The sequence below is a fragment of the Nanorana parkeri genome, unplaced genomic scaffold (genome assembly GCF_000935625.1).
Source record: "Nanorana parkeri isolate BGI_ZX_2015 unplaced genomic scaffold, ASM93562v1 scaffold2539, whole genome shotgun sequence".
NCBI classification, from domain to species: Eukaryota; Metazoa; Chordata; class Amphibia; order Anura; family Dicroglossidae; genus Nanorana; species Nanorana parkeri.
Window position 1 is genome coordinate 77,524 of NW_017308807.1, and position 24,298 is coordinate 101,821.

The 24,298-nt window shown below is 40.9% G+C and overlaps 1 protein-coding gene across 1 annotated transcript in view; it reads left to right on the forward strand.

Annotated features, from left to right (window-relative positions):
• Positions 1–20,487, forward strand: part of LOC108801869 (GPI inositol-deacylase-like) — an 83,200-nt gene extending 62,713 nt beyond the window's left edge. Inside the window, exons 15-17 of the mRNA XM_018573783.1 lie at positions 10,104–10,339; positions 13,393–13,497; positions 20,120–20,487. Coding sequence (XP_018429285.1) covers positions 10,104–10,339; positions 13,393–13,497; positions 20,120–20,258 — 480 coding nt within the window. The 3' untranslated portion in view covers positions 20,259–20,487. The remainder of the gene's footprint in view (positions 1–10,103; positions 10,340–13,392; positions 13,498–20,119) is intronic.
• The last annotated feature ends 3,811 nt before the right edge of the window (positions 20,488–24,298 follow it).

A 24,298-nucleotide genomic window follows, 5' to 3' on the forward strand; every position in this document is an offset into this window, starting at 1 on the left:
TATATATATATTTAGCCCAAAATGTTGTTGTCTGTGTTCCATTTAAATTTCCCTTCACTATCTGTCCTGGAGACCCATCAGCAAGTGATGTCACATCAGCCCCATTGGGAGATGTCACCAGAACAATGGGTGAGGGCACAATTGAAATTATGAATTTCATATCACTTTTTGTCCCAGTAACAATAATCACCAGGACAAATAGAGAAGGTTCATCTACCAAGCAAGGCCACAGCAAAAAAAAAATCCTAACCAGATTTCTGATCCTTCCCCACGTTATCCTAAAACATGTTTGGGCTTTTGAAACTTTAAACTGTAAGTAAAGCTGGCCCTACACTTTGGGATGTTTCTTGATTATCCAATTCACACTAAAGAGCTTGGACGGAGGAATATTCCAATCTGGCTATTGTATTCTGCACCTGTTAGAATATGTGAACAGTGACATCAGTCCGAAAATGTGACTTTTATTGAGCCAGGTGGTGCTGACAGGGCCATCCATGGATCATTTTGTCTGATTCAGCATGAAACAGCCAGAATTCGGTATGGCCAGCTTTGCTTACAATCTTTCTCTTTACCAATAATACTACTATCTCACCTAGAGTTCAGAAAATTCGAGTTACTTCTTTAAAATTAGGACAACCTGTTTATTCAAGCATCAAAGCATGGAAAGATTGAATAAACAGGTTATTTTAATTGTTTAAATGTGCCCTGGAATTTTTCTGCATTTACATGTTGGGAGGATGTTTGAACCAATGAACCTGGTCAGCATCTTGTATCCTACCACTACCAGCAGTGAAATTAATTTGTGTAATTTGGTGTACAGCCGGGATTGCTCCCCTTTACAGAGTGGTCTAGCAGTTGGAACACTAAAACAAACAGCTTTCTTGTAGCCAATAACTGATAACACACATTAAGTTTTACAATAATTACAGGTCACCTCAAAGAAGACTATAATGGAACAGGTTTTTCATTACTGAAAGTTAACTTTTTAAAAGCACTCTGCCAAGAACATTCTCTTAGATGTTGATGTATAGAGATCTGAGTATTGCAACACATTGCCAGGCAATGTTTACAGCCTGCTATTGGTGCTTTTTGTTTTCCTATCTCATGCATGCATCGCCCATAGCATATAATGGGCCACCTTCAGAGTACTAAATAACTGTAAGTAATCATGAATGTTTGGTAGCTTTGTGGTAATTAGTAGTTTTAAATTGAAAACCCTTACAACTATGTTTTTATTGGTTGTGTTCAGTTCCCTTGTAAAAAATCCCCATATTGTCAGTAATTGTGTTCTCTGTGTTTGATAACGATGCCCAGTGTTGCGTTTGTGCAATGTGTGCACTACTGGAAGAGCAATTTAAAGTGACATTAAAGTCAAATCCTTTTTTTTGCCCCTTCCCAATCATGCTGTAGGGACTTACCTTAAATGATAGACACCTTTTACTTGTTGCACTCCTTACCGAAAGTCCCTTGTAATGGGGTGGGTGCTCTCCGTGACTGCCGATGGCGCCGCAAACATCAGCAATAAATAGAAATGTCACCAGCACACCAAATGCTTTTAGGATAGCAAAATGTTCATTTATTTGCAGTTCCTTGTCAGAAAAACAAACGCTTTCAGGACCGTGCAGGGTCAATGCTAAGCCTAGGTTGACCTCAATGTTAAGCCTGATGAAGGGACCCTATGCAGTCCCGAAATCGCTTGTTTTTCTGACAAGGAACTGCAAATAAATTAACATTTTGCTATCCTAAAAGAATTTGATGTGCTGGTGACATTTCTATATATTACCTTAAATGATGCCTCTTGAGCCGATCATCTTCTTCCTTCAAGTAGTTTCCAGCAGTCCATCCAGCGCTGGTGCAGGTCTCTGATCCAGCACAGACTCCTCATGTGACACAAAGTCTGTCCAGCGTGTACACTCACGGCTGCGTGCATTGACTTCTATTGCGTCGGCCCAGATCGTCCTGCACGGCGGTTCGGGTAAGCTGAATGCTGCAGACTGGAGCGAGTGGCAGAAAAAGTATTTACCTCTTTGGTAACTTTTTTTTAAATGTTTTTTTTGTTGTATATATCTGCTGCTTGCTAGCAGTGGATATATGTAAAGAAAAATAAGACTTTTATTCTACTTTAGGGATAATTGCTGATCTGAGCAAAGTTCCAGTCCCTCAGTGAGCTTTCTGCAACACTTCCAAGTATGAACAACTTGGAGAAGTGCTTGTTGCTCACTGATCAAGTACCTGTTGAACCAGTATAAGGTCAGTATAAAAAGGTAGCTAACTAGGTGACAGAAGAAAAGGTAGGGGAAAATGTGTAAGAAAGACTAGTTTTGAACTGGCACATGATAATGATTTTAAAGCTCAGCTCAGGGCAGATATAAAAGGCACAAACAATGCAGATCTCTGTATTCAACATACATCATGAAATGTATCTTAAAAGAAAGCAGTGTACCTAAATTTGATATCGACCTCTTGAAGTCCCTGTTCCGCAAAGCTCAGACTCAGACAAGGAGAAGCAGTAAAAGGATCCAATCAGGTTTGTTGCAGTACTCATGTGCTAACAAGGAGGATGCTGATAGGAGGGGGAAGCAGAATGACTGACAGAGATGACCTTCTCTTTCTGCTTCTCTGTTTACAGTGCAGTCGTAGGCTTGGAGAGGGACAAGACCTGTTTGTTTTACCTAACTGCAGGAGAGAAAAATCAGGTCGCCTGGCAGACAGGGCTCTGGTGTAAAGGAGCTCTGTGTAAATCTCACAACTGGATGGACAGATAGATATACAAATCTTTTGGCAGGTCAAATGTCTGCAATATATGTATTTTATCTATGTAGCTGTTTGCTTGGAGTTGGGCTATAAAGAATAAGGATATACATTTAGGGACAGCGGGAACTTAGTTGGTGCAGTAAGGGAAGGCTTTGGGCTTTTTAGAAAATAGGTTAGCTTCTCAGTTGGTACTAGGCTGAATCCTAAAGTGTATGTATAGCCAAAACTTGCTTTTCAGTTTTGCAAAGATTAATGTAGAGTTAGAACCTCTGTCAAGTCTTCATTGCTGTCTGAATCCCAATTATTTAGATTCAGCCGCTTTATTTGTCCTGGGGAAAATTAGGGAAATACACATTTTAAAGATGTCACCAGAACAAAAAGTAAGTTTCAATAGGAACACTTTTTCTAATGACAAGTGGGGATTACCCCTCACCTTGTAGAGATTTCCTCTTGTTTCCTGTTGTATCTCTGGAATGAGAAGTGAAGAAAAAACACCCTAGTGGGACAGCAAATAATAAACCAACCGTTCTCTATTCTATCCAAAACTAAAAACAAAATAGTTTGGCCTTTACATACATACACTTTAAAAGCCATGGTGCAGATGTGATAAAAGAGAGGGGACGGGTAGAAAGTTTGAAAAGATTTTAAACCAGCATTACAGAAAGAAGTTGGGAGATGAGATAGAAGCAGGAAGTGGGAGTTAGCAGAGATTAATGAGGAATACAGTAGGTGGTGTGGTTAGCAAGAAAATTAGGGAGATGATTAAAACCACATATGCTATTAAAAAAAATCAAAATATAAAAAGTATGTTAGCAAAACTTGAAGGTTCTATAAAGTTATATAAATTAGAAAGGGAAAATGGCTGGAAATACACAACCTATTATATTAAATTGCTGTATTTTAAAGTGTGAAATATGATAATGCATCGGAGAAATGCATTTTGAATCCTAAGAAATAATGGTACTTGTGCATTATGGGTGAGTGCTAATGATATTATAATGTAATATTCTATTATAATATTATAAAACAAATTTAAAAAGGTTGCATTTAAACCCACCTGCGAGTAATGTTGTTAAACAAAACTCATGAGACATCTAGTGGCAATCTTATAAATCACCAGATGATTGTCAGTAATGGCATAACAACATTTGCACACAAAAAAACAAACAAATCAAGTTGACAAACCCCTACATTGGGAACCAGACAGATAATGATTTTATTTCACATCACACAAAGAGATACACACACGGCCAAAAATATTGGCACCCCTGCATTTCTGTCAGATAATGCACCACTTTGCACAGAGAATTGTTGCAATTACAAATGTTTAGGCATCCTCATGTTTATTTCTTGTTTGTAAGTGGCAATTTAGTGCAGGCGAGGCAAACAGACAGGGCTCTGGAGCCTGGGGAGCAGACAGTTTCTATCTGCTGGAGCACACGGTTGGTCAATGTGTTTTGCTGAAGCCTGACAAACTATAGGTTTGTACAGGTTGGTAGTCAGGACTATCGTATCTTTAGTTAGTGCCGGGACACGGCTAGGATTTTGATTTTGAAGTATTTACTTTCTTTGAGCACTGTATATAGCCTGTGTGTTGCACCAATAAATGTAACACTGTTTGAAGACAAGTCACTGGTTTGGTCTCTAAATCTTGCAAGATTGCTCACCCCAAGGAGCAATTGCACCCGCTACCTATTCCCCATCTCACAATATATATAAAATAAATATTTGAAACTTCAAGTAGGTAAATGTGTAAACATTACAATAATGCCATATATACCGATCAGCCATAACATTATGACCACCTGCCTAATATGTAGTAGGTTCCCCTTTTGCCGCCAAAAAAGCCCTGACCTATCGAGACATGGACTCCACTAGACTTCTGAAGGCCTGCTGTGGTATCTGGCACCAAGCCGTCAGTAGCAGATGCTTTAAGTCCTGTAAGTTGCGAGGTGGGGTCTATGCATATATCTACTGCTATCGAGCAGTAGATATATGCAAAAAGTAAAAAAAAAAAAAGCTTTAAAAGCGGTTTAAACTTACCCGTCTTCATCGCGCGCTCCCGTCTGAAAACCTGAAAATGCTCGGGCGGCCGCAGAGCACCTTGGGACGAGAGCATGCACAGTTCGGATTTTCAGCCGGGAGACGGGGAAAGAGACGAGGTAAGTCTATGGACGCGTACACCCGCATGCAGACACCGTGGGATAGGAAGTACCAGCAAGGACAGAGGAGTCAGCGCTGGATCTGACACTCGCCGCAGCGCTGGAGAGAAGGCTAAAAACTACAGGAAAGAAGATGATCGGATTAATAGGCATCACTTAAGGTAAGCGTTTTAATTAACATTGGGGGTAGGGAAAAAACACTTTGCCTTTTAATGTTACGTTAAGGGGTGTATTTGGTCAGCAGCAATGTTTAGTTACATGTTACCTGTCAAAGTAACATCCACTTGAATGGCAGGACCCAATGTTTCCCTACAGAACATTGCCCAAAGCATCACACTTCCTCAGCCAGCTTACCTTCTTCCAGTAGTGCATTCTGGTGCCATCTCTTCCCCAGTTAAGAGACACACATGACACTAGCCATCTACACGCTGTAAAGAAAATGTGATTCATCAGACCAAGCCACCTTGTTTCATTGCTCCGTGATCCAGTTCTGATGCTCACATGGCCATTGTAGGCGCTTTTGGCGATGGACATGCGTCAGTATGGGCTCCCTGATCGGTCTGCAGCTACGCAGCCCCATACACAACAAACTGTTTAGTCACCTTTCTATCAGAACCAGCATTACCTTTTTCAGCAATTTGAGCACTGTAGCTCTTTTTTATTTGATTGGACTACATGGGTCAGCCTTTGCTCCCCACGTGCATGAATGAGCTTTGGTTACCCATGACCAAGTCGCTGGTTCACCGGTTTTCTTTCCTTGGGCCACTTTTGGTAGGACCACTGCATACCAGGAACATCTCAAAAAAGTTGCAGCTTTTGGATTTGCTCTCACCCAGTCATCTAGCCATCACAATTTGGACCTTGTCAAAGACACTCAAATCCTTATGCATGCCCATTTTTTCTGCTTCCAACACACCAACTTCAGGAACAAAATGTTCACTTGCTGCCCAATAAATCCCACCCACTTCCAGGTGCAATTGTAACGAGATAATCAAGTGTAAGCCGGGGTGCTGCGCTTGGTTGTGTGTGATCCACCTTTTAATTGAGATAATCAAGGTTATTCACTTCAACTCTCAGTGGTCATAATGTTATGGCTGATTGGTGTACATACTCTGCACAAAATCATCTTATCATTCTTAGTTTGTTGGTACCACAATGAGACCTGAACCTGGCACAAAAATAATAGAAACGCATAACAGATGGAAATCGTAACTGTAATTTCAACTAACCATAGATGTATATCAAAAGAATTTCTTAGTTGACAGCAGGCTGTGCCTTGAGGGACTGAAAGCTCAAAACAGCCATGACTCACTGTAGCGTATACAGTTTTTTCATATGAGAGACTATGTGATACAAATTTAGCTGCATCACAAAAGAAGATATTTAGGAAATAATAATTGTGTGCTTACTGCTCTGTTCTCTCTATTTAACATGTACTCTCTACTAGACAGCCATGGAAAACACTGCCACCATTACCATCGTGATTCTAAAACAAGCTGTAGTGCCAAATCTGCATCCCAGAGATGCACCTATGACTTCCCTCAGGATTACCTTAGCACTTCTTCCTTGGTCAGCCAGCTACTCTGCTATTCATCCTAATGAATCTCTATACTGTGCACAGACATTTTTATTCTGCTCATCATCTCTGGTCCCCCAGCTGTTAGACCAGGATTTAGCAGTTTGAGTTTATTTCACAATGCAATTAAAATTGAAAATTTGTTCTGTGGCTGGTGTTACTCAATTCTGCCAGTAGATAGCCTGATGCTAATTCACCAAGCTAACGTTAACACTATTGGTGCTGCAATTACTAAAAATATAAGGCACTGCATTTTATGTGATACGTGTTAAAGTGGCACTAAACTCAGAAGTTAATTCTAAAAAATGCATTCAGATACAAAAATGTATCTTATTTGTGTATCACTCAGCTGTAGATCCTCAAATCATCTCTGAATTGGTGCTGACAGTGTCCTTCCTTCTGGAGGGTGGCTACTTTTGTTCCCCATTGTCCCTGTGTGTGTTGTAAAGAAGCCACCGCTCCAAGCTCACTCCTCTGATGGACTACAATCTCACGTTTAGTTTACTAATTTGTATTGAGATTGTAGTCCATCATGGGAGTGAGCTTGGAGCAATGGCTACTTTGCAACACACACAGGGACCATGGGGAACACAAGTAGCCACCCTCCAGAAGTAGGCACAATATCAGCATGAATTCAGAGATGATTTGAGGATCTACAGCCGAGTGATACACAAATGAGCTACATTTTTGTTAATAGTTCAGGTACTTGAATACATATATAAGGTCTAATTCCCGATTTTAGCGTCACTTTAAAGGAGAACTATGGGGATATGCACTCATCCCCATAGTTAGAGCCGGGGTGTTACACTGCAGTTTTCACACGTTGGCTCTATAGATCGACAACTGAGCAATCACAATCTTCTTCCTGCAGAAAGTAGTGACTGCCGGTCACAACTCCTCGCAAGGATTCCCCCCTCCCCTCTCCGTTCCTCCAGCGCTGACTGGAGGGACAGACAGGGGAGGGGCGGGCACGGCTCCAGAGGCAGAACTAGCTGTTATTCAAGTAGTGGGGTGAATCCCAAAAACATTGTCAGGATCTTTCCCAGCTGCAGTCCACTATATGCTGAGTTTTGAGTCACAGGAGGACATTTGTAAATGTCCTCCTTTGATCCCAAAAGCGAACTAAGGCCAAAAAATGTTTGACCCTAGTTCTCTCTTAACCTCACAATCTTCTGCCCTCCAAGTAAGCCTCATTCTTTTCTTCAATAAAAAAAAAGACAGTTGTTGTTTGCAGATTGGTTTAATGGCATTTCTTTATTCTCTCACTCTCATCTTGCTCTGGATACATGTCACTTAAAGGCTTCTTCATATGGGTGCTATATAGCATTCAGTATTTTAAATAGTTTGGTGTTGCTCCCTTGCTCCAAATGCTTTTCCAGTAGTGGCCATCATAAAAAAAAAAACAATAATAGATCAATCATCAGGCGTGACCTTTTTCTGCTATTAAGATCAATTAGCCTTCGAATCGTAGAAGAGCATATTGGTACACTCTCTCAGAGCTGGCAGTTGGGTGCACTTGGTATGAGTTCAGTTCATTCAACCTCCCTTTTAACCATGCATTTAAACATCTGATGGCTCAGGGCTTGGTCATAAAGAAGGCAGTATCTGTCACTTTTGTGTTTCAATAATTTGTATATAATGTAACAAGTATAATAGAGCACTACACAGATTAGAGTACAGAGAAATAATGCAGGCAGATAGTAACAATCAGTTACATATAGCACAACTAATAGGTACAGTCAAGGTTGTTCATGCCTATAATATATTTGTAATATGCAGATGCCAAATTATTTTTTTCTATGTAGTGCAATAAACCTGTATTCAGTGTACCCTACTGATATACAAAGAAAGGGCAGGTTGTATCAGTAAAGTGCATCTACCACGTTTCATGTGAGATGCCAGAGAAAGTAGAACGGACAATGCAGGGAAAACTGAGACATAATCTAGCACAGACACCAAGGAAAGAGGTGAAACAGAGGTGCTGTGGATGATCATGATAAAAGAAACCAGAGAACAATAAATGGGCTGAGGACCTGCCAGCATTGTGGGGCTAATCCTGGAAGGGGTTAGATCGAAGAAGGGGTCAGATCGAAGAAGGGGTCATATGTGTTTTCCTGCTACGTTCATTTCTGTTGGCCAAATCCTCCAGCAGTGAAAGGGAAAGTTCCAATTTCTCTTTATAACACACGGAAGAAAGAGTAAAACTCACTGAGAGCAGCTGGACAGAGCTTTAATTCATTATGTAGTTCGAGTTACTTGTCGCGTCTGATCACTCAGATCTGGGCTCACACTGGGCTGTGAACTCACAGAAAACTCTGGCAGGAAATTGTATTTGAATATACATAGGAAGGAAGGGATAAAATAAATGTTCTTTTCTTTATCATTTCCTTTTCACCAAGTCTCCTGTTAGAAAGGGACGTTTAAGGTACCATTTTTTTTCCCCATAAATAGATGCATACATACTGTACATCAAGATTAACTGAAAAGCAATCCATTCATTAAATAGAAAAATCTCTATAAAAAAAAAACATTTTAACCTATATTTTAATTTAAGTATGTTTGTTTACTTTATATGACATGCCCTTTACAATTACAGTGTCACCACTGTTGCCCAATATTTATATTCACGCACTTAAAACTGTTAAGCCACACAGTCTTCACATGTGACTGTCATTTCATAATATTAACTCTTGCATCATATACTCCTAAACAATGAGTTACTTATTAGATATATTCTAACGCCTTTCCTGGAACAAGGTCCAAAACATCTAAATATGCAAACACAATATTGTAATTGTATTGAGTCAACTAATATACTTGCTTCAATAGCATCTAATCTTAGTGTAATTACCTACAAAAGGATCTTTCAATTTTATAATTTTCTATACATGGGCACAAGACAGTGCTGACTCCCTGTGCATATCTCTAGGACTGGGGTAGCTCTGGAAAGAACAGTCCCTAGGATGGCCGTACCTCCCACACCTAGAACACAAAATTAGGGAGAAAACCCTTTGCTCATTCTTTTGTGGCCCTCATAACCCCCTCCTCCCCAACAAAACTTGCATTGGCACCCCATAAATACATGGATATAGTATTCCACCAGCCACCTAAATTTGATGGAAAGTGGGCCATGTGGTTGCCCACACTCTGATATGGCAAACGGAATTGAGAATAAGGAATGCGGAGCTGCCTCCCTTTATCCCCCTTAGTAGGAGGGACCTAATGTTAGATGTTGCATTTTTATACCGTGCAGTGGATTGGGGGTTTTGCCCATAGCAGAGTCTTTTTAAAGATAATGGAGTTATGTTCACATCAAAAACATTAAAATAATGATTGTGCAACAGTGGAATAAAAATTGTGAAAGAAGCTATTTTTCTACCTTCCACCAATCTACTGTTCACTTATCATGGAAGGGCTATTTAATGATTACATCGACCATAAATGTAAGTGCTTAGCCACTGTTCTGATAACAAAACTGTGTAAAGCTGAACTCCAGGGAAAACAAATGTAATCTGTAGCAGAAATCTTAATTGAAACAACCAACACATTATGTGTTCGTTATATGTGGCATTTCTGTTGTACTTATTTGTTTTAAATGTGTTTCTATGCAGGTTTCAAGGCAGACAGCCAACAGTAACCATCTTTCAAGTGAAAGTTCTGGCACTACAACAGGTGTAGGCGATTCTGTCCCTACTTCCCAGGAGGAGACTTCAAATGCTGCACAATTTGATTCAGACTTCATGACGGTTCAAGACAACTTCAAGATTCATATTACAATCATGAACTTACTTTTGTGGCTAACCATGCTAGTTTTACCATCCTTTATCTACTGGGCAAAAAATCTCAGGTACAAATGTATTTTAGTTACTTTCATATTGACCGGGGTATAGTTTAAAAGATGCCAGCTTATGAAATGCAAAAGGTCAAGTGTGCGTGTGTGTATGTATGTGTATAAAAAAATATATATACACACACCTGCAACATGCCTGCTTTACCTATGTGCGTTTTCTCAATTAATATGTGCATTCAAAAATAGTAAAACCAGCTATAATGCTTAAATAAAAGGGATGTTCATAAAAATGCTCTAATTATGTGTAATTATAATATAATTACGTGAAATTACCTAAATTGTCAGGCTGGAGAGTCCCAAATATCATTCTAAATGCAAATCGTGAAATCCTTTATAAAACTCTATCGGGTTTTTATGTGTGGTCGGTGTCCCAAGTGAGGAGATTTCCACTTGCTTCTGTTGGCACAGGAAGTGTTAGGAAATTGCTCCAATGGAGACTCTCAATGCGACAAATCATATTTTCAGTAAATGAGGAAAGGTTGAAACCTCTGTCAGGTAACATTTATTGTCTGTGTCTTCCATCCTGGTGATAAACACTCCTCTCGTTTATTTGTCCTGTTGCAGAAATAGAAAGTGAGGTCAAATCTCAATGGAGTCACAGGCCATTTAAAAAAAGGCAGCTACTGGATTCATATGTTGTAAGCCATCCAGATGTGGGTCATACCAGTATTCTGTTAAATTTCAATGTGCCCTCATCAAAAGATTTCAGATGGCCAAAAAACAATTAAGTGTGTGTGTGTTACATTCATATCAAATGTTTGTTTGTTTTTCTTTTGGATCAAAAAGTGAAGGATGAGAAAAACATTTTTTTGAACTCGAAGAGATGTTCTTATTAGAAGATTTATTTTCCGCTCTGTTCTGGTGACAACTGTAGAATTTCGTGATTTCCCATCACATTCTCTCTGTGTCATTTGTCACCAGAACAAAAGGGGGGAGATTACCCGGAGATGTCTGCAGGTACTTAAGTGTCCCCCAGGGTTCTCTGTCACTTGTCTGGAGGTTGCATGGCATGCCCTTCCATTGTGCATTATAACCCATCCAATGGCTTGTTGCAGTCCATTCCAGTCTCCAGCCGTAACAAATTTTATTTCCTTGTTTAATGAGCTTATTGAAAAAATATAACATTATTCTTAAAAACCAGAAGCAGTGTTACATGTGAGCAATTGTTACAGCACAACTGTCCAGCGCCATTATGAATAATGACGCATAAGAAGCTGCATTCATATACTGTATGTTTCATTGGTATTAACCACTTGCTGACCGGGGGTGTTAAACCTCTTTCCTGTCCAGGCCATTTTTCAGTATTCAGCACTGTTGTACTTTGACATTCAGTCATACAACGCTGTACTGAAATTAATTTTATACCATTTTTGGGGACAGATAGAGCTTTATTTTGGTGGTATTTAATCACCACTGCGGTTTTATTCTTTACTATATAATGAAAAAATTCAGAAAATTTTGGGGGAAAAAAACAGTTTTCCCTACTTTATGTTATAAAACATTTATTATTGTACAATTATTGTTATAGAAAATATTTAGAATTATTTGTGCCTAAGCACTACCCTGAAAAAATACCCTTTTGTCTGGTCTGGAATTCCTCCTAAAAAAAAAGGCACTTCCTGATATGTGAGGGTACCTAGGCACTGCTGTGCCAAAACCCTAATAGCTGTATATCTGCAGTGTGAAATCTAAGGCACTGCTGCCTCTGACTTCTAGTCTTAGGAGATTTGGTGATTTCACTACTGTGCTGCTCGAGGTCCGTGCTGGGGGCTCTCACATGAGAAAGTAAAGCACTGCCTCTACTAACATGACCGTCCTTATACAAGGGCATGGCACAGAACAAGGTATGGTAAGTCCGTAATGGGGGAAAGATCTGCTGCAGGGAGACCACAGGCAATAATGGTGACTAGTCCTTTGCCCTCTGCCTGCCTTTTTATAGTTGCCAGGGTTCAGTTCATGGCTATTGGGAATCTCCCAAAAATCTGAGGCCCTCTATTCCTTATGGAAAGCAGTCATGACAGCCATATTCAAGAGGATACACAACAGGAGTGCCCATTCTTGGCTCCCCCGCAGTATTGTCATCATTGACCATGAAGAGCTGGGTTGGCAACTGATTAAGAAAATGTGGATCTTCATGGTTAGAAAGCACTCCAGCATGATCAAGACTTGTATTATAAATATTCTCTTTTAAATGTTCTCTTAAAGTGACACTAAACTCAGGAGTGAAATCTTAAAAATGCATTTGAGTACCTGAACTATTAACAAAAATGTATTTATGCATCGCTCAGTTGTAGATCCTCAAATCATCTCTGAATTCATGCTGACACTGTCCTTCCTTCTGGAGCGTGGCTACTTGTGTTCCCCATGGTCCCTGAGTGTGTTGTAAAGTAGCCACTGCTCCAAGCTCACTCCCGCGATGGACTACAATCTCAATACAAATGAGTAAACTAAATGCGAGATTGTAGTTCATCAGAGGAGCGAGCTTGGAGCACCCTGGTGTGCCTTCTAGTTTACTCAGCGGTGGCTTAAAGTTTTGTGGGAGTGAGACAGTGAAGTGAAGGGGCGAATGAAGACTGAGGTGAAGGGGTTTGCTGATGTAAAGGGGAACTCTGGTGTGAAAGGGGGAGACTCTAATATGAAAGAGGGACTTCTGATGTGTAAGGGAGCCTACAAATGTGAAGTGGAAAATCTTGATTTGTAGGGGGCGCTTTGATTTGAAGAGGAAACCCAATTTTTTGTGTGGGGTCCCCCTTGAAATCCATGACATTTTAGACTAGTGTGCCTCGAGATTTTGCATACTTTTCAAGGGTGCCGTGACTGAAGAAAGGTTGCGAAATGCTGCTGTAGACTCTCAACCTGACTGTTGTGTGAATAATTCATATATTGTGCAGTGAGATGTGGGTGTTGTGATGTTTTTAATATTTGGTAAGAGGTAAAAAATATCGCTTTATAGCTGGTATGATTTCAAAGTACGTGTTATTAATGTTAACTATTAGTAATGTTATTATTCCACAACAATGTCATTCATGTTTTTATTTGTAAATACATAGGTATAACATCCAGTTGGACCCTGATCCTATTCGATTACTGGCTATCCCGCTTGTCTGTGCAGTGATCATTCTGATGAACTCCAGTGTAGTGTCAATGAAATCCAGGTGTGTATGGTTATATATTGCACGTTTTAAATGTAGGTCATCATTTATGTTAATTTTAAAAGAGAACTATGAAGTAACCTTTTTATCCCATAGTTCTCTTTTGGGTCACGGGAGGACATATACTAACGTCCTCCCGTGCCCCAAAGCCCGCTATATACTGAGAGCACCACAGCTGGGACGGATCCTGACAATACAGTCGAGATCCACCCTGCTGGCTGATTGACAGTGGGCTCTCCCTATCTAGAGGCAGAGCTAGCTGTGCCCACCCTGTCCATTCCTCCAGTCAGCGCTGGGGGATTGAGGAGGAGGGGGGGAGGGGAGGGGAATACCTGCAGGGACTAACGGTCACCGCTCTTTGCAGGGAGATGATCGAGAAGTGAGGGTGCAACAGTATGTGTTCACTCACTTCCCGATCTATTGAGCCGACGTGTGAGTTTCATTGTCACACGCCGGCTCTAACTATGAGGATGAGTGATTTCAGTGCAAAGTAGGTAACTAAAATTAAACTTCTCTAAAATTTAGGGAAGTTTACTTGGAAGCTCGGAAGTAGGCAAAACTACACCTCTTTAACCCTATGCTGTTATACAAGGCTGCGGTCCTAGCACGGCTATTTTCCATGCCCTGATGACTGAGTCAAAATTGGAATGTGCACAGCCCATTCTTTTTTAGAGATGGTGATTGCAAATACGCATGATAGTTACTATAAGAAATGGTGCACATAGTATGAGGTGCATGTGTGAAAGAGTAGAGGGGTCATAGAACTCATCCATACCTTGTGCAGTGATACAGCTTTCAGCTGCCCATAAGTTTTTCTTTTCTTTCTGTTTTTAACCCCTTCATGACTGAGCTTGTTTTTAGTTTCTGTTCGTAAATGACTGACACACTTTTGACATTTTTGCTGTGTGATTCTTCCACGTCAGTAATATACTTTCTTACAAAGTGCACCCACACATATTATATATTGTTTTTTAGAGGACAGATAGGGCTACATATTTATATCACATATGTGCGTCTAACGCCTCACTTAGGACAAATAAAATATAAAAAAAGAGGAAAAAACCGTTTAAAAAAAACACTTTTTTCCCAGTTTTGATTTGTAGTATTTTTTTTACAAAACCAGCACAGCTAAAAAAATGCAATAAATACATTCATTTATTTGTCCCTTATTTTATTTTATTTTTTACACATTTTTTTATTTTTTTTACACTTTTCACAATTTTTTTTTTTTTTTACACTTTTCACTTTTTTTTTTAACTTAAAAATGTTATTTTATTTATTTAATTATATCAAGCAGATTTTGTGAATTAATCTCACTGTTACTGCATGATAAATTAATACATTTTTGGTTATTATCAGGCTGCTTCAAACTTCAGAACAGCCGATAATAAGTTAGTGACACTGATCCTGCAGCAGTTCAGGATTCAGCTGTTACTAAATGTTTTCTGATTGTTGCAACAACGATCAGCAAACAAACATTCTTCTTCCAGGAATAGATACATTGTAGGAATAGACACATTTTGTATCTATTCATGAAAGAAAAAAAAAAAGCCAGTATAGCTTGAGAGAGATATCTCTCGATCTATACGAGCTGTCAGAATGCCGGCAAAAGCCGGCATCTGTGTCCGCTTTGCTTTGACTCTCAGACACCCGATATTAAGGTATCGGGTGTCTGAAAAAGGTTAACCCTTTCATTAATGAATGCCTCTGTAGTAAGGGCATCCATTAATGAATGTTAAAAGCTGATTCTCAGCGATTAACAGCCCTCTAAAGCAGCAAATAACTCGTCACGTAGGGGTTAATAGTGATCTAACCGCTGGAACCCCGTGAAAATGTTTTATTTATTATTGACAAAAATTATTACTATAATTCATTGCATTACTTTCAAATTTGTTGAACTCGTTGAATTTACCGTGGCTTGCAAAAGTATTGACCCCCTTGGCATTTTTCCTATTTTGTTGCAATGGAACTAAAATGGATTTTATTTGGATTACATGTAATGGACGTACACAAAATAGTCCAAAATGGTGAAGTGAAATCAAGAAAATAGCTGGTTTAAAAAAAAACAAAAACGGAAAAGTGATTACCTTCAGAAGTCCCATTCTTAGATTGCACACGGGCAGTCTTTATTTAACTAAGTGTCACATGATCTGAAAGGCTGCAGAATCTGCAACACGACTGAGCAAACGACACCATGAAGACCAAGGAGCTATCCAAACAGGTTAGGGACGAAGTTGTGGAGAAGTACAGATCAGGGTTGGGATTTCAAAAAATATATAAACCACTTTGAACATCCCACAGAGCACTATTAAATCCATAATGGAAAAATGGAAAGAATATGGCACTACAACAAACCTGCCAAGAGAGGGCTGCCCACCAAAACTCAGACCAGACAAGGAGGGCGTTAATCAGAGAGGCAACAGAGAGACCAAAGATAACCACGAGGGAGCTGCAAAGCTCCACAGCAGAGATTGGAGTATCTGTCGCCGTACACTCCACAGAGCTGGCCAGAAAAAAGCCATAGCGTACAGAAAAAAGGAAGCAAACATGACAAAAGGCACGTGGGGGACTCCCCAAACATATGGAAGACGGTACTCTGCTCAGATGTGACTTAAATTAAGCTTTTTGGCCTTCAAGTAAAACTATATGTCTAGCGCAAACCTGAGACCTCTCGTCATCCTGAGAACACCATTCCTCCTCAAAACTGAAGGAATGATGGATGGTGTTAAATACAGGCAAATTCTTGAGGGAAAGCTTTTTCAGTCTCACAGAGATTTGAGACTAGGATGGAGGTTCACCTTCCAGCAGGACAATGACCCTGAGCATACTGCTAAAGCAACGCTTGAGTGGTTTAAGGGGAAACATTGAAATGTCTTGGAATGGCATAGTCAAAGCCCAGACGTCAAGCCAATTAAGAATCTGTGGCATGACTTAAAGATCGCTGTACACCAGCGAAACCTGTTCAACTTGAAGGAGCTGGAGCAGTTTTGCCTTGAAGAATGAACAAAGATTCCAATGGCTAGATGTGCCAAGCTTATAGGGACGTACCCCAAGAAACATGCAGCTGTAATTGCTGCAAAAAGTGGCTCTACAAAGTATTGACTTTGGGGGGTGAAGAGTTATGTACGCTCAAGTTCTGCAAAGGGAAAGTTCTCCATGTTGTGTAAATCAAATGATACCATTTTATTTCCAGGTGGTACTGCAACAAAATAGGAAAAATGCCAAGGGGGAGCGGGCGTTGCAAATACCTTTTGCAAGCCACTGTGTTCTCAATCTAATAGGTTAGTTGTGAGGATAATCAGACTATAAAACTTGTTTTTATTCAGCTCAGGTGTTCTGTCTTTAGTGTTTCTCCATCTTTGGTATACATTAATCTCTGGCACAAAGATTGTATACTTGTTTAGCTGATGATGGAGACCTTGTTGAGAAGAACTCTATTTAAAAAGCAACACACAATCTGATCTAAAGTAAAAGGATAATACTCAATGGTACCAGCGAGCTGCCACTTAATTTCCAGACAGTTCTAAGTCACATGATTTGTAAAAGTTTTCAATAAAGGAGAAGCAGGGCCGGTGCAAGGTTTTTTGCCAACACAGGCGAAGGTGCATTTTACCACCCCCCCCTCCCCCACATGCAAACCCTGTAGCTATACAAAAGTGAATGAAACAAGGCATGTCTGTAAAGAAGACAGTAAATACCTTTCCTGCTGCCCACACCTCCATCCAAACACTGCTCCAGACCTGAGAAATATTTTGCCGCAGTTCACAAGGAAACAGGCACAGAGTGTCAAAAGTGTCAATTTTCTGGTGCCCCTGCAGCTCTCACTGGTTTCTGCTGCTGATATTTACTTCATTATAGGACTCTGCGATATTTACATATGAATGAGTTGCAATATTTACTAGAGCTGCAGCTAACGATTATTTTCAAAATCGATTAGTTAGCCGATTATTAAGTTCGATTAATCGGTTAATCGGATAAACAATAATTTACATATGCAAATTACCATGGCCCATTCATATGCTAATATATCGGCCGGGACAGTGCAGGAAGAACACTGCACTGTCCCGGCCGAGATATTTACATATGAATGGGCTGCGGTAATTTGCATAATAACAAGCCACGACCCATTCATATGTAAATATCGCGGCACCGGAGAGAGCCGACAGCAGACGGAGATGGGTGAGGAGGTGTTTTTCCGCCCTCCCCCGCCAGGGCCCTTGTGCTGCCTGTATGGTAGCGCCGGCTCTGAGAAGGAGCCATCATTTCAATGTCTCCTCAGCCCTGGCTAACCAAAACCCCTGCCAGATTTTTACTGCCATCTGGGGCACTCTGGCAGTAGGTGAGAGGAAATCTCTCTAACACAGTGACAGCGTTATAACCAGGAGGACATTTTCCACAGGGGCACACACAGCAATAAGAAGCTGCTGCCGTCCCCTTGCATCTATAGTAATGTTTCTCTGTAGACGGCCTTTTGGCTAAGATCAAGTGTAGTATCTGTTCTTATCAGTTCCAGAGGGGAAAAGCATGGACTGTCCTTGGGACGGACAGTTGCTTAGTACCTTCAGGAGTAAAGGTAGGTGCTTGAGGCGACTCCTTTTTGGAAGTGGGGGGAGTTTCCTCTGCACTATTGCCTACTGACTGAACGGATGCAAAGCTTGGTCGAGGCTGGAGGGTTCGGGGGCGGCAGAAGCCCGTGGTGTTGTGCCCCCTGGGGGTGGCGTCCCAGGGGTGCTCAGAAAGTCACATGGGCATGGGACCCCACATGACTCACTGTAGCACTCGGTCACACACCACATTGCAATTTTCTGCACTTCGCCTCCAAGACAGGTTATGGCTTGTCTGGGGCAATATTTTTGCACTCCGGCCCCTAAGGCCTGTCAGAGTGGTGCACTTGCACTTTAGATTTATTTAAGCACTCTATGCACGATTGGCACTTTTTTATTTAAAATTTTGACCCACAGATGCTGAAGGTGCAGGTTTATTCGGGGGCCTATTCCTGATGCTGGGAGGAGATTCTATGCCCTTATATAGGGTTCTCTGTCTCCTCCCAATCCAGGAGGGGGGGTCTCTCTTCGGGAGAGCCCCCCTGCCTAGTGCTGTGCCTAGTGCTCAACCCCTGGCAGGAGCCTTGTGCACGTTTTTGTGTGCTGTGATTTCACGGTTCACTTTTTTTGCTCACAGGGGGATGTTTGTTTAGATGCACGTCCACGGGCTTCGAAAAATGAATATTTCTCTGTAGACAGTATCTCTGGGAATTTTGTATTTAATTGTATTTTGGCTCTCTACTGTCCCCGAGAGTGTGAACAGAAGGTAAAGTTAAATTATAAACATCTCCTGCAGGAATTTCATCTTTAGTGAAACACTTGCAAAACACGATCGCATTCTCGTAGCAAGACCCAGATAATGCTCTGCAATAAAAGTTGCTAAATCTGTTGCACGGTTTGTAGTATATTAGATGAATTTACTTATGTTTGATCAATCATTTTTTATTCAAAAGTAAGAGAAATCGTGTCACAGACCAACAGCAATATTGAGTATCAACTATTTAACTGAGAACCTAAACAATCCAAAAGCTAATATTAGAGACAATGTTGAGAATGGTGACCAGTCGCAGTTTATGGTAGTCCGTTCGATGCAGGCACCACAACTGGCCTCCTTATCTTCCAGGATGAAGATAGACTAAATAGTATTCAAGCATGTGTAGAAGAATGACAGAAAAGTAGATAGAAAAAGGCAAAGTGGGGGGGGAACGGATGGGAGTCCAAGCAAAAGGGCATCTCTAGGATTCCTATGTGCTTCAGTGACCAAACCTACTAACGGTACCACAAATCTATAAGATGACAGTCAAAGGACGGTGGCAAAAAATGTCATACCCAGGGGTTCCAGACTTTTCTGCATTTAGGTTTGGTTTCTGAATTTAGGTTTGGTATCCGATAATCTTGTTGGTAAATGTCCAGTGTATTCTACTCGTCACCTCAGACATAGAGAGGGAGTTAGATGAGCAGGGCTTCGCAACAGTCTGTTTTGTGGCTATAAGAACGTGTAGCATAAATTTAAATTGATGTTTAGTAACTCCTTCTGGTTGGAGATTAAGAAGCTCCTAACTTAGTCGTGCCGGTATGTTGGTACCCAGAACCGAGAGTTTCCAAATGAGATTTATTTCCACTGGAGATTCAACTTTCAAATGGTTTGGCAGTTAGAAGTGTTAGCAGTACTATATTCAGTTTCACAGTTGTATCTGAGATGGCAGGCAAACCTACCAGACAATTGAATGACAGCCAAAATTCACCATACATTACATATGAATTTAAAAACAACAGTTTCCTATGGAAAATTGTATTTTTTTTAAACAAGAACCCCCAACATCTTTTCATCATCTAACATCCCTTTATTATTATGCTTTCACTCCATTGCTTCGCCATTACAAATGTTACACACAAGGCACTTCCTCCTATAGCCTGGGCAGAGTATGGCAATTCCTGGAGGTAGAGGGAGTAAACGTTCTTGACCCAGGACATGTAGAGTGCCAGATCTAAAAACTGTTTGTTGTTCTCTGTTATGTGCTTTGCCTGCTGATATTTGTTAATAGTTCCTCTTTTATTGACTTACTTAATTTCTTTTACAGTAAGCTCTTGAAGACTGCAGCTCGACTCCAGCTTCCCTTTTCTATTTTAATTGTGGCCTTTGGAACTCTACATTTGTACAGAGTATCCTATTTTATTGTGTTCTCTTTATTCATACATGCATTCACTTGCTTTGTTTAAAAGATAACATATTATAGAAAACAAATGTATGCAGTCTTGCAGCCATTTTGTAAACTTGATGGACTCAGTGCTAAAGTAGTTAATACCAAAAAAAATGAAATACAGTTGACAAATCTTGTTTAGTTTACATACATGAAATTGTTTACAACAAAGCAATATTTTTTTACTTGAAACTGAACATACGACGACTATTTTGTACCATCAGTCAGTGTTAAGTATGAAAGGATGTCAAATGCATATTTTGTATAATGGATTCAGGATTTCATAGAAATGTATATTTTTGGACATCCTTTTGGGTTTATAAAAATGTGTATTTATAGCCTTTAAAATAAATTTCAGTACATGAGAGACGAGAAAGCCTGTGTTGTTTCACTTCCAGTTCCTACTTTTGATGTGTAGTTTAATGGATTCTTTGTGGTTGTCATTTACTTTTTATCGGCTTTGAAGGGAATTGATCGCCACTAAGCAATTTCTCATCCATCTCTGGATAAAGCTACATGTCCATGGGCTTCAGGATCATGTCACCTAAGCCCATCCTGTTATAAAAGTCATTGTTGGCTGTCTACTTCTAAAGTAAATAGGTTGTTGTGCACACAGAGCTGTAACCATGTAAAATTTGTGCCCACCAGAGAAGGTCTGGTCTAGCTGGCTTCAAGCTCTGTAAGCTTCACTCGAGTGTCTATTGTTAAGAGATGAAAGCACCACTGGGTTTCGGCAAGTCCTTTAGTAGTAGGAAGCAGGATTGAATCCGACTGCAAATGTTCTCTTATTTGAAGTGGCACTAAACTCAAAAATTTAATTTTAAAAATGCATCCAAGTACCTTCATTATTAACAAAAATGTATCTTATTTGTGTATCACTCAGCTATAGATCGTCAATTCATCTCTGAATTCATGCTGACACTGTCCTTCCTTCTGGAGGGGGGCTACTTTTGGTCCCTGTGTGTGTTATATAGTAGTCGCCGCTCCAAGCTCACTCCCAGGACAGACTACAATCTCACGTCTAGTTTACTAACAAATAATGCTGAACTCCAGCTAAAACGTTTTAACCCCTTCGTGACTGACGACGTACAGTGTACGTCGCCAGCATCGGGGCTGTTTAAACAGACTCCTGGCGACGTTTGCCGCCGGGAACGGTAGCAAGGAGCAAGCTGCCGTTTACTATGCCTGTTAGGAGGCTGCCGCTACCTGATCGTGACCGGCCCCGATCGCATACTTAAGGGATCTGGGACGGTCGGATCTATTTTTAGAGGTGGGCTCGCGCGCCAGCTGAGAGTGCCCCATGTGCCCTCTTCGGCACGCGTGCCATATGTTCGCCACCACTGTTCTAGTGCATCAAACACTACTCTGTCCACAGGTTTACAATGCTGCTGTCCAAAGGTGGCTCTGTTGCTTCTCCACAGAGTGTAACCAGCCTAAGACAGGACTCCCAAGGTGAAAATAAGAAGTCTGAAAAAAAAGTGAAGCAGTCACCACATCTAAGGACTGGTAAACTGCAATATAAGTTTTTGGGTTTAGATATGCTTTAAATATGTGTTCAGCTAAGAACACAGTAAGGAGCAGTTGTCTGCTTTTATTGCCGTCTTTCCAGATCATGATTTTAAACCTCTCAACAACTGCTTGTAAAGTCTGGATCCAGCAGAGCTGAAGATGGATGCCATAGATACCATCTCAGGACACAAAGCTGTGATTGCGCCCAGTGTCCAGCATCATAGAGGCAAAATATTATTCCCAGGTGCTGAAGACTGTGTTCCTCCAAACATTAATTTAGGTACACACTTTAGTGTGACATTTACATAAGTGAATGACTTCTCAGTAGCTCCTCCAATGAGCTCTTCTCTCAAGTAGTAACACACAATATAAGAGCACAGGACAAAGATTGTAAAATCCTCACAGTAACATGCAGTACAATCCCAGGGAGAGCAGGTCTTGGCGCATAGGCCAGACCCTCATTTTCACCGAAGATGATGACTCAGACCAAAGGATTTATTTCTACTTGATATTCTTAGCCTGTACCTGGCTATTGTAGAGTTCCCAAACGGGGTTAGGGTGCATTGGGTTAAGGATTTGGGCATCCTGGCTGTGTAACAATGGTTGGTCGCACTTGATAGTGTTTCACTGGTACCCTTTAATCTTACTCAGAAGCTGTTGCAGCTATATTATTCTTAGAACCCACTGGACTCCGAGTGCCCTATGAGCTTGCATGCTTGGGTGTGAGGATTTTAAACCTTATTCAATTGTTTCCTGTAGGAGGAGCCAATCATCTCATGTTACCGTCCTGGAAGATGATTGGGTGAAATAATAATTAGTTGCACTCCCCAAACACAGCCACTGACCCATCTTGCTTACTGCAGATTCCTGCATCTTCTGCTGCATGTCAAAGAATGTCTGTTTGGTAGTATTCATACCAAATCAAGAAAAACTAACCTATGAAAGGGTAGACAAGCTTGAGACTGTAGTTGGACACCCCTGGCTTCCCCGCTTTTGCATTGGTAAAGATGGAGCATTACTTCGAAATAGGGGTCCTGTCCTGTGTGTTGTGCTATGGATGCCTTCCGCCTAAGGCACAATGTTAGTATGGTCCTCCATATTTGCAAGTATACCTAGATGTCGCATACACTTTCAGGAAGCATCTGGAAGTCCTATATACACTGCCTGGCCAAAAAAAGTCAGTCTCAGTTCAGCAATGTTATGTCCCCCCAAAAAATAGGCCAGCTGCCCTGTAAGAGTGTCACAGGGAGTACAAGACATCATTTTCACATGGATTGACCACCACATAGTCCAGACCTTGACCCCATTGAGACTTAGTGGGATGTGCTGGAGAAGGACTTTACGCAGTGGTCTGACTCTCCCATCATCACTACAAAAAATGATTGCAACGGAAGGGAGAGGGAAAAAGTGACATTGCATAAGCTTATCAAAATGATGCCACGGCAAATGCATGCCATAATCAAAGCTAAAAGGAGGTCCAACCCTTGTCTTTTTTGGCCAGGCATTGCACATTTTAATGATCACAATTAAGATGATGCCTGGCATCTTAGTTTCACTACCAAATGAACTCGCCAATTTTAAAGGTTTTTTTCAAAAAACAGGGATTGACCGATTAAATTGGTATCGGCATACAGAATGCCAATATTACCGATATTGCAGAGAGAGTGGCCAGCCCTATAGCAGCTCAACAGAGGTCCTCAATGTGCCTGTGTGGCCCCCTCCTCATGCATAGTGCTATCTTCCCTGTTGCCAGTCACAACTCCGGCCATGGAGAAGGACAGAAGCAAAGGGGTGTGTCAGCCTGGAACAAGGTAGATAAATCCAAGGGGGAATTATCTCGCCCCTTCCTCCGGGAGGATATGGAAGCTGTTAGCATGGCCACACTGGCACATATAGATCAGCCTGGCTTGGGATACCCATGTGTTTGTGCTGGCTGGAAGTGAGTATGTGTATGGGGGGGATTTTTGGAGAGCAGTACAGTCAGAATAAAGAATTAGGTGGACTTTTAGTCCTGAAGCCTTTACTATTATCTGGTTTGCTCATTAAATATTTAAAACAGCAAATACTGAAGACAACTTTTAGTACTTTTCAAAAAGGGGAAATTTTACAGTTAAACCATTATGAAAAAAAAACACAAGTTCTGATCTGATACATGATGTGCTTATTCAGAGTTCTTGATTTAAGGTTTTGAAGCCAACGGACCAGGATATCAGACAAATAGCATTTTCTAAAGGAAGCCAGCAGCATTTGCCTTCTGGATTTGGAACTTTACCAGATTTGGACTTTAGTCCTTGGTGATCTCACAGGCATACTGGGACCGGAGTGCAGACCCCAGGTAACCTCACAGGCAATGCTGGGACCAGAAGTTCCGTGGTGGAAGGCATGCTGGGACTTGTGTACCTAAAAAAGAGGCCACAAGTATACTGGGACCTGCAGACCTCGATTTTTCACAACTTTAAATGTACAGATTAGCACCTGATATTCTGCCGTCTTTTAGGCTGATAGCTGATATCAGTATGAGCTCTGAAAAAGTGATATCAATTGATCCCT